The 16702-nt window shown below is 36.9% G+C and overlaps 1 protein-coding gene across 10 annotated transcripts in view; it reads right to left on the reverse strand.

Annotated features, from left to right (window-relative positions):
* Positions 1-16702, reverse strand: part of SYNRG (synergin gamma) — an 84771-nt gene that overhangs the window by 36572 nt on the left and 31497 nt on the right. For 4 of the 10 annotated variants that reach the window (XM_035720585.2, XM_049114200.1, XM_035720583.2 and 1 more), the window contains exons 7-14: positions 13565-13864; positions 12644-12877; positions 11594-11671; positions 8965-9161; positions 8123-8371; positions 6085-6218; positions 263-381; positions 6-68 (exon numbers count right to left, since the gene is read on the reverse strand). In XM_035720585.2, coding sequence (XP_035576478.1) covers positions 6-68; positions 263-381; positions 6085-6218; positions 8123-8371; positions 8965-9161; positions 11594-11671; positions 12644-12877; positions 13565-13864 — 1374 coding nt within the window. The remainder of the gene's footprint in view (positions 1-5; positions 69-262; positions 382-6084; positions 6219-8122; positions 8372-8964; positions 9162-11593; positions 11672-12643; positions 12878-13564; positions 13865-16702) is intronic. The other 6 variants (XM_049114204.1, XM_049114201.1, XM_035720588.2 and 3 more) reach the window with 3 other exon arrangements.

Genomic DNA, 16702 nt, shown 5'->3' on the forward strand with positions numbered 1-16702 from the left:
CTTACCTGAAGATTTACTCTCTGATGTCTGTTCGAGTTCTCTGAAAGCACTGTATTTATCACCAGGCTCTATGATGAAAAGACAGAAAGTCCATTAAATTTAAGTTTAGGAACCTTGAGATGAAAACTCAAGGAAGGAAGGAAGGCAGACCCGGTTAACCATACATACATGACATGTATTGTAAGCATTTTATACATTTCTCACAAAAGGCCACCACTAAAAAGGTTTACATTTGTAGGTTTATGAATTGACGTGTTTTTACCTCCAAATGGAACAGTATTTTCAGAGGACTTGTCAACTGCAATTCCTTTAAACACAGCATATTTATCCATCGATGCTGATGCTTTAGTTCCAGGAAGTGGCATTAACAAAGAAGGGGCACTAAAAGGGAAAATGAAATATTTCTTAATAACTAGAACACTGAATTCTTCATCATCAAGTAGAAGCTTAGAATTAAAATGGCAAACAGGTACAGCTTAAAATTCATGGCTCCCTGCTTTTAAAGTTAGAAACTATAGGTATTCACTACAGAGGTTCAAAAACATTGCAAAAATTTACTAAAATACCACCCATATGATAATTCTTTGCCTGATTATCTGAAGAGGGGTCAGACCCACACTGACCATCTAATCATCTCTTTAGTAAGCCACAAACACAGTTGGAATGGCACTGGAAATAGATTCTCATAGAATGATGATGCCCTCCTGGAATTTTAACTTCAGTCCATAAAATTGCAAAAGTGAACTGTTCTAAATATGTGTACCCACTACTTTAAATTATGTTAACTTTAATATATTCTTTAAAATGGGTTCAGAATGCAGAGATAGGTTAAGATAAGCATCTATTTATGAAATGTTGTTCAAGCAAAGATGTAAATTGTTCTTATTTGATCTTACTACATTGCTTACTGGCAGTTCACACATCTGATAAGCAGCATTAGAGTTAATACAATTTACATTTTTACAAGGATCAGCGGTTCCAGAAGCTATCTCTGTAGCAAAACAACAATTACTTCAAAATTAGATAAAGATACTTTTGCCTGTGGACATATTTCTCGCTGGATGGAAAAATAGTGTAATGAGTAGTATCTGTGTGGGTAATTCTTGGATGGCTTAAACACATACTATAGAAGCACTTTTTTTTTTTTTTCTTATCACACCCAGGCAGCTCCCAGGAAGAACTACTTTACATATGAATGACTACATTCCACCACTAGTTTGTGTCATTCAATACCACACACACAAGTTATATAAATGGATTTCTATTGAGTTCTTTGCCCTGAAGCAAAAATCTTTCCACAGTCATTTAAATCATCTTATCAGCGGCCTACAAGCAAGTAAAAAACCCAGCTCTTGCACATGCATGCTAATGGAGGTCCACGGTGCTTTAGGAGTTCGTGCTATCAAAAATATAATTTCACATCACTACAAAACGCTGCTACATATTTGATCTTGACAAACAGGTCATCATCTGTACATTATAGGTGGATTTTTTTTTAAGTTCTGCAAGTAATTAAACTACAACTCACTGAACAGAATGTTACATGTAAATAAAAGTAATGTTTCAAGGGGGAAAAAAAGTTGAACAATCTGTTTTTCACGAACTGCCAACTTGAGTTATGGTCTTGTAAAGCCCACTGGTAAAATCTACTATCACATTTAATTATTAATTTTAAAATTATTTTCAAGATTGGAAAAAAATAGAGGACCACTTTCAAGGTAATGAAATACTGACTGAAGTCAACAATATGAAATTCCACTCAAAAAAAAAAAAAGCTGACTCAGACTATAATTTTATGCATATTATAAATGAATAATTCGTTCTTGTTCTGAAATTAAAAAAAAAAAACCTGTTATCACCATGACAATGTTTAGCCCAGTTATATAAAGTAGTTATCTATTCCAAATGTGAAAACTGTTATTTCTACTATTTTTAATACCAGTGAAAGGTACTGAGAGGGGCATTGTTGGGCCAGCGGGATCAAGTGGGATCGGGAGGCACCAACAAAATGGCGGCGGACCCTCCATCTTGTTACCTCGCCTCCGGACTTTCCTGCCACTAGCGGACCTCCCGAGGACAGGTTCTCATGGGGAAAACAGGACCTATGCAGGAAACAGGAACCGCACCTTACCCAAACCCCCATTTAAGTATATAAGCAGTTATAGTCCCATACCGATTCCATCAGTAATATGCACTAATACCTATCACCCCATACAGACACAACCCCTTACCCCTCCCCTTAAAAAGCTCACATGTACTCCCTTTGGGCACGACTTCCCAGGCCCTGCAACTTCGCGGGCCGCAGAACCTTGCTGAGAGTGCTTCCATTAAAAGCTTGCCTTGACCCACCTTTGCCTGGCCTATTTCATTTCACTACCAATTGGATCAAACCTGACAGGTATATTGTTTTAAAATTTAAGAACTTGCATTCTGTTGAATGACTTTAGAGAATTTGGCCACCAAAAAAAAGTGTGTTGTTTTTTCTCCAGGGAATTCATTTGTTTTACAATCACTCCATTTGGCTGCCACAGATGATTTTACTTAGTTGCTTACCCTGCTAATGTAGACACATTTTAGACAACAGGTTTGAGCAATGGACACCTAACCAAGACAAAAGGGCCCACAGCAACCACCTGGCTAAATCCAGGTGGACCCATCAGTTAACCCACCTCAAAATATCCACAGGCCCTAATGGACCAATGGGCTACTTGGCACAGTTAGCAAAAACCGGGAAATTCCATTCGTGGCCATGCCTCCCCATCTTCCCCCTTTAAAAACGGCCCCCAGGCACTGCCTAGTGGCAGAGGGTCTCTCCTGTGCTGTTCTGCCTGCTGCTCCCTTACTGTGTATTCCAATAAACTTCTACTTTTTCTGCCTTAGGTGAATTCTTTGACAGCCAGTGCCCGCCATCGGCTTCCACCCGTCATTGCCCCATATCTGGGGACCCCCATCTGATCCTATAGATGCTACACTAAATACAGCCATTTAGAGGGATCCCTGGGTGACTCAGTGGTTTAGCGCCTGCCTTTGGCCCAGGCATGATCCTGGAGTCCCAGGGTCGAGTCCTGGGGTTGAGTCCCCCATTAGGCTCCCTGCATGGAGCCTGCTTCTCCCTCTGCCTGTGTCTCTGCCTCTCTCTCTCTCTTTCTCTCATGAATAAATAAATAAAATCTTAAAAAAAATACAGCCACTTAAAAAGTAAAGTAAAACTAACCAACTCAAAGCCCCTATACCTTAATCCTTTTTGGATTATTTTATTATCAGTACCCCATGTCTGTGATGTTTATTATTCCAGGCTCCCCAGTGCCCAGCACATAGTTAAGTATCTTGTGAATGGATAAATGAATGACAGTGCGGACTTCCAGATCCCCTTTCGTGCTGACTCAAGCGCTATTTCTCCTCTGACATCCAGTTCGACACCAATTACTAAGACACAGACTTTTCAGTGGCTGAGTCTAAACCCAGAGGACCCCTCATCATCTCACCACAGTATTCCTATGGCAGCTAAATTTACCCCACACAGTAGCAGGATCACTTTCCTCAGGCCACTTCTTATCTCTAAAACGTTTTACAGATTACACCACAAATCATAAGCCATCCCACACTGGTGCTGCTCTTAACTAATGGATTCTTTTCACAATACTCTCCACTCCAGCCTACTTCTAACACCTTACTTGCCTTTTCATCTTCTCGGACAAACAATGCCCATTGTTGTTTAAAAAAATGCTGCCCAAGGGTCTCCTGGGTAGTTCAGTTGATTAAACAGTCTGACGCTTGGTCTCAGCTCAGGGTCTTGATCTCAGGATCATGAGTTCAAGCCCCTACTTAAATAAAATTTGGAAAAAAAGAAAATGCTGCCCAAAGCAGTCTCACCTAGGCTTAGCTATTTATATCATTTAACAAATATCCCTTTAAAATAAACTCATAATATAGAATAGAGATCATAAACTAGGGAATTCACTATACATATACACATACAAAGACTGAAGGACCACTGCTAAGAGAATTTTACCAGACAATATAAATACCCAGATAAAACTAAGCTTATCACAGGAACTATGTTTTCTGCATTTGTAGTTCTAGAACCTACCCCAATGTTTGGCATATAGCAGATGGTAAGCAAATGTTTCTCAATGAGTAAATAATGAATGTGGATTCTTAGACATGAGCAAAATGTTTTCATGTAAGCATGGAGGTAATCAAGTCAGAACTGAAAAGAGTCTACAAAGTATGACTGTGTATGAAAGTAAACTATTACATGGAGATCATGCCATGCAAGATTGCCAATATCCCATATGTCTCAGATCTGGCCACCATCTTAGAACTTTCTACACCCAAATTTCAATTTCACCTACTGAGAGTATTTTTTCCAGAGGAGTAAGCCACTAATTTGATGAATCTGGTTTGTAACATTCATAATGCAACACATTCATCCAATAAACCTTTATTAATTACATAATATGGCTAACTACTGCATACATAGCATTGAAAGACTGTCTTCAGGTACAACGGCCTGGTAAGGAAAATAGGTGAACCAGTAATCAGGGCACAGATATTTGTTAAGGCACCAGAGCAGTAAAGAGGGAAGGGCCCTCATCTCTGAGGTGAGGCTTAATGCAGAGGAGTTATTAAAAGCTTCCTATGTTAAACTGATTTTTGAAATAGAACTACAATTAACTATGAGAGAATTCCCAATTGTAAGAGGTGAAAGGTCAGAAGCCAGAAAGAGCAGGATCCGTTTGGAGTCATTCTGGCAAGAGCTGTGGGTAAAGGGCAACAGTGGAGAGAATAAGCAGGAGCCTTCTCCCACGCCAAGCAGAGTTGACAGAGCTGATGGTGGTAAAGGAAAGAGTGGGAGCCAAAAATAAATAACATGTTTCTGATTTGGTGACTGAATATGGTGACATGACTCACCAAGGAAGGGAACAGTGATTTAACAAATTTTTATCTAGCTCTGAGTAGGAAAACAATGAATCTAATTTTTTTGCAGGTAATTTGAGATGCTCTGGGTCATTCAGATATGTTCTACATAGCAGAATGTATATTTTGTTTGAAGGAAGAGCTCTGAGAAAGAAATATTATTATGTATCTATCAGGTTAACGTGTGTGCCAGTGTAGCGGGCTTGGAAATCCCTGTACTTTATAGTCCGGCTTCTCAAATGTTTCTCCTATGTGTCATTTACATTTGTTTGACATATTCTTAAAATCAGGAGAATAATTCATTTCCTAATTTGTAATTGCCTACAATGCCTATCCCTTAGTTCTTGTTACAGTGTATATACAGGAAGCATTAAGAGATAATCAATTGGTTAAAATGGGAAAGATGAGTGATATCGCACAAATAGGAACACAAGAGAAATGGTGTATGTATTCTGACAAAAACAAGTTCCAAAAATGACCAAAGAAATTCCTATTGCTTGCTCAAAGTCTTGTATGTTCCACTCTGTGGAAGAAGTAGTATCTAAAAACTTTTTAAAAATGATGGAAAGGAAAAAAAAAAAAAAAAATGATGGAAAGGTCTTGGCAACATACTAAGTCAGCTACTGTACCTAAAAATGAAGCCAGTACATAAAACATTAGAGAAATATTTAGGCAATTGTATATGCAAATAAACAGAAATTTCAAGGCCTAAAAGTCACTGATCTCAACTTAAACATAAGGGAGACATGAATAAATAATAATATTTAGATTTCTGAATTATTATTTCTGTGGAAAATCAACAGTATGTTATGCTGCAAAAATATCAAATTTTGTGCCCCTGTCTAAAAAGCTTTTCAATACCCAAAGACTTGCATCTCACATGAGAACGTGAAGTCATCACCATACAAGTACACTTGGCTATAATCAGGTTTAGCACAAATATATATATATGCAAGCAGGTGTGTACTGAGAGGAAATAGTAGGGCTGAAATTTTATGTGGACAATGGGAAGAAAACTTTCAAGACTAAAAGTATGAATGAAGAGGGAATAATCAATGGAAGTATGAGAGTAAGAAGTCTTAATCTTCTTACTTAGGCTTCTCACTATGGATGTCTCTTTCTCAATTATTAAGTACAATGTTAACTATATTTAACCCTTTTCACCTGTTTCCATGCTGGGAATTACTTGTTTTTGAAGAAGCAGGCAACTCTTGGAAATCACTGAATGAATCATCAAGGGAGCCTGACTTAGAAGCATCTTGAAAATCCTGGAAGTCGTCTTCTTCTGGTTTTACCACCTACGTTTATAGAGAATATTTAAATAGAAAGATTGAATTGATAAAATAGTAAATAACAACCGTTAAACTAAAAAACTACCTTTCAAATCTCCCTATTTAGGTACCTAAATTAGGTAGGCATGACTATCTAATTTTAGAACACACTTTAGATATAACACCAACTCAAGTATCAAAGCAAGAATCTGTCTTGCATTTAAAAAAATTTTTAATTTCTTCCTTTTTATTTTGGAGGAGGTTGGGAGGGTCAGAGAGAGAGAATCTTAAGCAGACTCCACTCCACCCCCAGTGCAAAACCTGACACGTGGCTCAATCTCACAACCCTGAAATCATGACCTGAGCCAAAACCAAGAGTCAGAAGCTTAGTGGCCTGAGCCACCCGGGGGGCGCCTGTCTTATATTTTTAGATAGTTTCTTGTACAAATGGTAAAAGACTGGTTTTAAAGAACTAATCTACACAATTTTATTTTATTTATTTATTTTTTTTAATCTACACAATTTTAAAACAGCTGAATCACGTTTAATGGATTACTAAGAACCTGCCATCTTTCAAAAATATTTTATACGTGATGTAAATTATAAGTGATACAAGCTTGTTATAATCCATTAGTATATGTATAAAGTCAACAATGAATACTGATTCTTAATCACATGCTCCAGAAGAATGAGCTTATACTACACCGTTCTGCACTTTTAAAAAAGATGTAATTAAAAATATAACGTGAAAAAAAAAAACATAACGTGGACATCTTTTCCATGTTATACATGTAGTTCATTCATTTTAATGGTCAAATAGTTTACCACTATATGGATGAAGCAAGATTTATTTTTAAAGATTTATTTATTCATGAGAGACAGAGAGGCAGAAACATAGGCAGAAGGAGAAGCGGGCTTCCCGCAGGGAGCCGGATGCAGGACTCGATCCTGAATCCTATGAGCCGAAGGCAGATGCTCAACTGCTGAGCCACCTAGTCGTCCCAGCAAAATTTATTTAACCTTCCTTCTTCTGAGGGACATTTAGCTATTTCTAACCTTATACTCTAACAAACAATGCTATAACAAATATCCTTGCATATTCTTGCTAACTCAGTTACTATTTCTGTGGGATAGATTCCCAATAGTGTGACTGCTTAGGTCAGAAGACACGGACATTTAGAATTTGGGTAGCTATTGCCAAACATGCCCTCCAAAGAGACTGTACCAGCAAACCATTTCCCCTACATTTTCACTGACACTATCAGGTTTTCTAAACTTTTTGCTAATCTGAGAAGTGAAAAATAAATGGAAGCATTTGAATTTCAGGTTTAGTAGCTTTCCCAAAGACACAGTCTAGGAGTTTAGTTAACTTTATTAAGCTTGATGTTTAAAATGTATATCCTAAAAAAAAAATAAAATAAATAAAATAAAATAAAATAAAATAAAATAAAATGTATATCCTGGGATGCCTGGGTGGCTCAGTGGTTGGGCATCTGCCTTCGGCTCTGGGCATGATCCTGGGGTCTGGGATCGAGTCCCACATTGGGCTTGCAGGGAGCCTGCTTCTCCCTCAGCCTAGTCTCTGTCCCTCTCACTGTCTCTCATGAATGAATGAATGAATGAATGAATGAATAAATAAATAAATAAATAAATCCTTTAAAAATGTATATACTATAGAGTACTATTAACTTTTAGCTAAAATTCATATCACTTAAGGCTTAGGAAATTTCTTCATTTTTTTTTTTTTTTTTTTTTTTTTTTTTAATTTCTTCATTTTTTAAAAATAATAATTTCGTATTGTTTTACTACTGTTTAATTTTCACCTCCAGTGTCCATCCATAATACAGCAATCTTCTCTGGGTCCTCAGAAAAAAAGCCACCCAGATTCACTTTCAGGGATTATTTGGAATATGCACGGCATCTCCAATTACCTGATTTGCAGGGTAAGTTGGCATGAAGCCACTGGAAGGCTGGGCTGCAGCTCCCCCAACTGGTCCAACAAGGTTAATGCCCATGACTGGCTGTCCAAGGTTGAGGGGTAGGGAGCCTGCAGGGCCTGAAGACATCCCAGTTGGCTGACTCACCGCAGTAGGCAAAGTCATAGGAAAGCCACTTAAAGTTGGAACAGGAGCGGCTGGAAATTGATTTAAAGCATCAGGACTCATGGCAGGAACACCCCTCTATACAGAATAGAAGGAAAATGGAAACATTTTATGAGATTGCAAACCACATACAATCTAAATCCAGCAAAGTGAGATGTAAACGTAAACTCTGTAGTCCTGGTATGTTTCCACTGACTCCCACAATTCATGAATTTGATACAAGAAAATAACTTACAAGGTTAATGTAAACCTAATATCAAGCAAAAAAATGGTCAGCATATCTCAATTGTGACACTGTACTCTCTGATGAGTTTGGTTAACTCATAATCAAATCATTGTACATGAGAAAAATTGCTACCAAGCCAAGAATACTTTACATCTACAGAATTTTAAACAAGGACTTCAAAAACAGAAAGAATAATTTCATCTACTACGGAATAACTTTCAAGTTCAGAAAGGATATAGTTAGGTCAAAGAATGTTAATATATATTAAATAGCCTTTAAGCAAAAGAATATTTTGCTGGTGTGGGCATCATATAAACCATACATTTTTGAAGTACTGTATCCTAAGAATAATCTAAATTTTAATGTACAAGGAGTTCTATAATGTTATAGTCAAAAGGATGTACATTAAAAACTTATTTACTCTAACTTAATAAACAGTGTCTACCTGTGTTACTGCTATCATGGCGAGAACAGTATAAAGTTCCTCCTTAGTAAGTTTGCCAGGTGTAGTTCGATTAGCTAAGGCCCAAATCTGTCCAAGGGTTTCCCTGGGAAGTCCAGATGACATCAGAATGGGATAAAGTTTAGCAGTATCTATTCCAGTTGGAGTCATTGTGATTTCTAAAATTTTCTTATAGGCATCTATCAAAGGAAAGACCAGATTACAAATGTAAATATATTATACGTGATTGCTCTTTTTTGTTGTCATTGTTGCTTACACATGAATAATCTTAAATCAAATTGCTTTAATAAAACTGAAGTCATGTCAAGGTTTAAACTGCTGTAAAGATTATTCAAAAGGAAATATGCAACACACAATGAGGGTCTGCAGCTTAGAAGACAGACTGGAGTTTGGTCCTAAAGATGAAGATTTGAGGCTAAAAGTCAGACAAATCTTATAATTCAGGAGAACATAGTAACAACACTAAGATGGAGGCAGTATAAACAGATGCTTTGCACTATAAAAGAGAAGTCGTAATGATTGTGGGAAGAATTTGAAAATAGCAGTGGGGAGGCAAGAACTATACCAATACCACCTGTCTCCTCCAGTGATTAGAGGAGGTAAGATGCTATGGGAATACAGCTTTCAGAAAAAGCCACACTTTCAGTCAAGGTGAGAAAGTAGAGCATGTGTTTGAAATAAAAGGAAGGGACTGCTGAGGAGTTTTTCCACAATCAAATGGGGTTTCCAAAGGACAAAGTGGGAAAGGTGTTAAGAGATGAGGCTGCCATATAAAACAGGATACTAATATCACATGGGACATATTTTTATACTAAACAATTATTTATTATTTATCTGAAATTCAAATTTAAATGGATGTTATGTTATGCTTGTTTTCTAAATCTGCTAACCCTAGTTAGAGTAGTTTTGGGGGATGAAACTGGGTAGAGCTAAGGCAGACAGAATAAAAATGTTTAAAGCAAAATTTTACATCTAGGATTTAAATATGGATTAGAGATTAGTAGGCAGGCCATAAGAATATATATTTTGGCTGGGAAATTATGTGTGCATACATGTTTGGAAGCAGGGAGAAAGAAATACAAACTGGCAGAAAATGGAAGGAATTCTAATATATACTAGATCTGGGTTATGTTTGTTTGCCTTGAAGACACAGAGGAAGAAGATGCAAACTGTCTAACTGGCACTTGGAAGAAAACCTATTATTTTTATGTACAATTGAAGTCCCATAGGATTTGAGACAATCAGCCTTTCAATTGGTGAGTATATGATTATGATGTAAAGTAGACATTACTGGTGTTTTCCTAAAAGAAGTTCAGCTACAGTTTTCCAGGGGTTGGCAAAGTAGAGCAAATCGAACACATTACAATATATTAAGACTGATTAACATATGCTGCTATAATAGTCGTTACTGTAGGCACATCAACTGTGGCTCAATAGACTATTTCCTGGTATAAAGTGAATACTACCACAAAATACACACCTTAGTGATTTTTTTTTAGCTCAGCAGTAATATTAAAGAAAAAAATAAACACCACTTTCCAATGTTGAAAAAGGTGCCACTTGGTCTTTTACTTCACATATTACATGACAACTCATAAGACAAATATATTTTATTTATTTTATTTTTTAAATTTATTTATTCACGAGAGACAGAGACAGAGGCAGAGACACAGGCAGAGGGAGAAGCAGGCTCCATGCAAGGAGCCTGACGTGGGACTCGATCCCAGGTCTCCAGGATCATGACCTCTAAACCGCTGAGCCACCCAGGGATCCCCGACAAATATATTTTAAAATATAAAATTAATCACCAAGAGTTCAGAAGATTACATTAAACATATTAGTACTACCCTTGATAAGTTATTAATAATCTATGAAATTTTTAAAAGCACGATAAATCCAAGCAATGCTTTTAGAATAGAAGTCTATAATGGTCAATAAAATATTAAAGCTGGGATCCCTGGGTGGCGCAGCGGTTTGGCGCCTGCCTTTGGCCCAGGGCACGATCCTGGAGACCCGGGATCGAATCCCACGTCGGGCTCCCTGCATGGAGCCTGCTTCTCCCTCTGCCTGTGTCTCTGCCTCTCTCTCTCTGTGACTATCATGAATAAATAAATAAAATCTTTAAAAAAAAAAAAATAAAGCAAAATATTCCTCCCTCATTTGTATAGCTATAAGCCTCATATATAAGGCTTCCTAAGAAACACCAGATCTTTTTTTTTTTTTTTTTTTTTTTTTAAGATTTTATTTATTTGAGAAAGAGGGAATGAGCACAAGAGGGAGAAGGGGCGGGAGAAGCAGACTCTTGGCTGAACAGGTAGCTCAATGTGGGCCTTGATCCCAGGACCCCAGGATTGTGACCTGAGCTGAAGGCAGATGCTTAAGCGATTGAGCTACCCAGGCACCCCAAGAAATACCAGATCTTTTTTTTTTTTTTACCAGATTTTTTAATTTCTGTACTCTTTCAGAAAAAAAATAAACAAGAAAAAAGTTAAAATTTCTCCTGCATATTTTGTAACCCAGCAGTAAAAATTCGCAACTATGTTTTCAACATTTAAATCAAAATATCCAAATAGCAACCTTGGACAAAGCAGCTTTTTTTTTTTTTTTTTACCTGGAACCAAACTTTCATTGTAAATCCAAGGAGGCATTCTGGGCTGAACAGGATCCTGTGAGGGAAATACTCCCACACCTAGAAGATAAGAAACAATATTTAATGCACATAACAGTCCAGGGAGAAGACTGGGGAATTGTACTGAGTTACCCTTTTTTTATAAGAAGAGCATTGGCTGAAGATACTAAAAAAAAGCCACCAATACAATGAGAAGATTTGATTTCTAAACAACTCTTTTACATTAGCTATTTCCTAAAGAGTAAGTGAAAAAAACTAAGATCTACCAAATCAATATTTGGTAGAACCAGACGCGGCTTGCACCATTTCCCAAATGTTATGAATTAAAGGAGAAAATATGACAGCTGGTGGTTTACAAATTACACATGTAAAAAAAATGTAATTGCTCAAGTTTTCCTTGCAGCTTTTAATGGCATTTCTTTGCAAAGTCTTACATATATATATATATATATATATATATATATATATTTTTTTTTTTTTTTTACCTAAATATGACACTGCTGCCAGATGTATAAGATTTTTTATTTTTATTTAATTCAGAAAAAAATCCTCCAAAAGTTGCCTCCTAGGCTGCGCAAATTCTAATTTATCTCTGCAGGCTGAGTTGATAAAAACTTGGATCTTTTAGGCAGCAGTGTGTAGGATTTATTTCAGAGAAGCAAAACTATATATATTCTCATTGGTGACTTTTCCCATTAAATTTTAAATTTCAACCCTTATAGAAGATCAGAAAGTATAAGAGGGGAAGAAGAGTTTTTTAAAATAATAAAAAAAAAAAAAACTTAAAATCAGGAATGATTCTGATTTAAAAAACTGGTTATCACAAAATTTTTAAAAGGAGTAACTATGCTGAAAGAATTCAGAGCAAAATCATAGAGGTTAATTGGAGAAAGAAATGCATTAAAAATATTTTAAGCAAAACACTGATTAGCAAAATCAAGCAGCTTTCATTTTAAGATTAATGCTTAAGGTGTTAGCATTTGAGCGACATTTGGTTAAATAAACTTTTTGCTGAATATTTCATGAGCTCACCACTCTCTTCAATGGACAGGTTTTGGTCTGAAGTTTTTTCTGCCTCTGCAGTGGTGGTACCACTTACACGTCCATCTACAGCACCCCCGTTTTTGGCCGTTAAACTGGGATGGTTCTTACTGGAACCTGGGCCTAGGGCTTTGTGCCCAACTTCAGAGGTATTTAATTTAATTTGTTCCTGCCCCGACGCACTTACATCACAAGATACTAGGAGCTTCTCCTCCAAGGTAGGGCCTAAACAAACAGCATGAAGGGTTATTTGTATATTAATTGCAAATTTCTGTTTTTTTCAATCATCCACTTCCACCCCCAGATTCTAAGGGGTAGGCCCTGCCACACATAATGTAATTTTTGAAATAATCCAATCATTTTTGGGTGTGTTTCTACTTCAGCTGACTGAGGAAGTTTGGACTAAGTACATGTCTGCTAGGATCTATGTCTCAAGAATTAGTAACTGCCTCCCTCCCATCAGTTCACAAGTGAATAAAACTAAGGTACAGTTTAAAGTTTTGTCCAAGAACACACTGACAATAAATGGAGAACCCAGGCTTCTGAACCCCAAATGCTCTACCACTGAACCAGAGACTTTCTGATGCAGCTTTTCTTGGCTCATTATTCTGAACAAAATACTGGTAATTTTCCCAAACCAGAGTAATCTTTAGAAATCAGTTTGGTTTTTAAAGTTCGAAGGTGGTTTACATAGCTCCTAATTGAGGAGCAAAAGTTTTAAATCATTTTGCTGGAAGGTGAGGCCCCCAGGGGGAAAAAAAAAATCTAGATTCTTATTTTGAATTTCAATAGTACTCATATATTCAGGTACATGTTTCTTTAGCAACATCAGTGTATTATTCTACTTATATAAGAAAAGTAAATTACCCAAGATTATCTTAAGAATGCTTTCATTAGTATTCTAGGAGTTACCTGCTTTCTGTACATTGTATGAGGCTGCAGCAGTAGAGAAAGAAGGAATTTGCCCGGGGCCACCATGTAAGGCCAAAGACACTGGAATCTGACCTGGAGGGAGAGGCTGTGTTCCAGCCTTCTGTGTATGTAACTGGCCAAGTGGGGTGGTGGGATGGAAAGACTGAAAAGGCTGGGAAGTGGAAGGAACACATGTGGGCACTTCAACAGGCCCCTGCATAAAGTCACTGAACTCTTCTTCATCAAGAAAGGCAGATGATGGGGAGACAGTTTTAGTAGAATGAGATGATGTGGGGTAATCTGCAAAATGGAAAATGGCAATGAAACACATGGAAATGAAAATCAACAAGGAAAAAAGAAATTAAGATGTAGTACAATTCCAAAAGAATATACTAAAACATGAATAGCAGAGGTGAACAAGAAATAACATGAAATGAGAGTCAAGTAGAATTATTAAATGAATGAAAAACACTTTGATATCTATTTACATACATTTTTTTCTTTTCAAAAAGCAGTTTTAAAGGTATTTTACATTTTGTTCAAAAACAGAAAAAAGTAAAACTCAAAATTTCCTTCCTTAATTAAGTTCATACCACTTTTTCCTGCTGAGACCACTAATAATTTACATCATAGTGATGATTACTTTTGACATCTGAGTGATTTGCTGGATAATATCCTCTCAGACCAGTATGTACCACATATTAGCAAACCTATCTCTATGCTGTTTTTTTAAAAATTTTATTAAAAAAAATTTTTTTTTATCTCTATGCTGTTGAATACGTTTTGGACAGATACATACTTTGATGATGAAATTTCATTATGCCAGTTAGAAACAATGCATAATATATTCTTGACATTTTTGATGTATCACACATAGTCCGTACTTTGCATTCGTAGTTCACATCAGTAAAGTTACCACTCGAGGAATGAAAATTACAAAAGAAAAGAACATTAAACACAATACCAAGATGGTACTGTAAAAAGCATCAAAAGTGGGACATCAGGGGATCCCTGGGTGGCTCAGCAGTTTGGCGCCTGCCTTTGGCCCGGGGTGTGATCTGGGGTCCAGGGATCGAGTCCCGCGTCGGGCTCCCTGCATGGAACCCGCTTCTCTCTCTGCCAGTGTCTCTGTGCCTCTCTCTCTCTCATGAATAAATAAAAATCTTTAAAATAAAAAAAATTGGGACACCATAAAATGCTGAGTCAAATAACTCAACAGTCAATTTAAGAAAGTAAACCCAGACTGAGGACTATGTTTAAAAGATCTTTGGCTCTAAAGTCTAGAAACATCATTGCAGCTTTTTACTGTTAAATATGAGACTTACTTATATAATAAATCTTCTCCACAGGGACTTCATTTAATATTATTTTTGCTTCTTCACATTTTTTCAAGATCCACAAAATTTATTTTAAATAAGTCAACTTTTAAAAACTAGAGTCACACACAGAGAGGCAGATAAAGGCAACATCATCCCTGACTATCTTCATCTCTGCCCCTCCACCATCTGCAGCCAGCTTCAAACTGGACTACATACCTCTCAATCTGCCTTTTTTGTTGTTGTTGAGGAATGGCTAACACATAACATTATATAGTTTCAAGTATACGACCCAGTAATTGGATAATGGTATATACTGTGAGATTATCACCACAATAAGTGTAATAACCATTTGTCACCATACAAGGTTACAAAAAACTTTTTTCCCTCATAATGAGGACTTTAAGCCAACTTTCAAATATGCAATACAAAATTACTGATTACAGTCCTCATGCTGTACATTAGAGCCCCATTGATTATTTATTTTATAACTGTAAGTCTGATCCTTTTGACTACTTTCACCTATTTCACTCATCTCCCATCCCACCCTCCACTTCCTCTGTCAACTACATTCTGTTTTCCTGCCTTTGTTTTCTTTTTCAGATTCCACATACAGGGGATCCCTGGGTGGCTCAGTGGTTTGGTGCCTGCCTTTGGCCCAGGGCGTGATCCTGGAATCTCGGGATTGAGTCCCGCGTCGGGCTCCCAGCATGGAGCCTGCTTCTCCCTCCTCCTGTGTCTCTCTTTATCATAAATAAATAAATAAATAAATAAATAAATAAATCTTAAAAAAAAAAAAAGATTCCACATACAAGTGAAATCATATGGTATTTGCCTTTCTCTGGCTTATTTCACTTAGCCTAGTACCCTCAAGGTCCATCCATGTTGTTGCCAATGGCAAGATTCCATTCTTTTTTAGGGCTGAGTAGTATTCTCAGAATACTGAGTAGTATTCTGTTGTATATATATACCACATCTTCTTACCAATTCATCCATCAATGTATGTGTTTCTATTCCTTGGCCATTGTAAATAATGCTGCAATGAACATGGGGTGCGTAGATTTTTTTCAAGTTAGTGTTCTCATTTCCTTTGGATAAATAACCAGTAGTAGAATTGTTGGATTATATGGTAGTTCTATTTTTAATTTTTTGAGGAACCTCCACAGCTTTCCACAGTGGCTGTACTGACCTACATTCCCACCAACAATGCATGAGGGTTCCCTTTTCTCCACATCCTTGCCCAATACTTGTTTCTTGTCTTTTAATGACAGTCATTCTAACAGGCATGATGTGATTTTCATTTCCCTAACACACGATTAGTCATGTTGAGCATCTTTTCATGTGTCGATTGACCATTTATATGGCTTCTTTGACAAAATGTCTACTCAGGTCCTCTGCCCATTTTTTTTTCCTCTGCCCATTTTTTTCCGTCAAGTTTTTTGTTTTTTGGTTTTTTTTTTTTGCTATTGACTTGTATGAGGGTTTTTTTTTTTTTTTTTTTTAAGATGTATTTATTCATGAGAGACACACTGAGGGAGGTAGAGACACAGGCAGAGGGAGAAGCAGGTTCTCTATGGGGAGCCTGATGCAGGACTTGATCTTAGGACTCCAAGATCACGATGTAAGCCAAAGGTATATGCTCAACCACTAAGCCACCCAGGTGCCCCAAGTTGTAAGAGTTCTTTCTATATTTTGGGTATCAGCCCTTATGGATATACAATTTGCAAATATTTTCTCCCATTCAGCTGATTGCCCTTTTGTCAATGGATTCCTTTGCTATGCAGAAAGCCTTCAGTTTGATGTAGTCCCACTTGTTTATTTT

Source organism: Canis lupus, chromosome 9, assembly GCF_003254725.2.
Source record: "Canis lupus dingo isolate Sandy chromosome 9, ASM325472v2, whole genome shotgun sequence".
Taxonomy (NCBI): domain Eukaryota; kingdom Metazoa; phylum Chordata; class Mammalia; order Carnivora; family Canidae; genus Canis; species Canis lupus.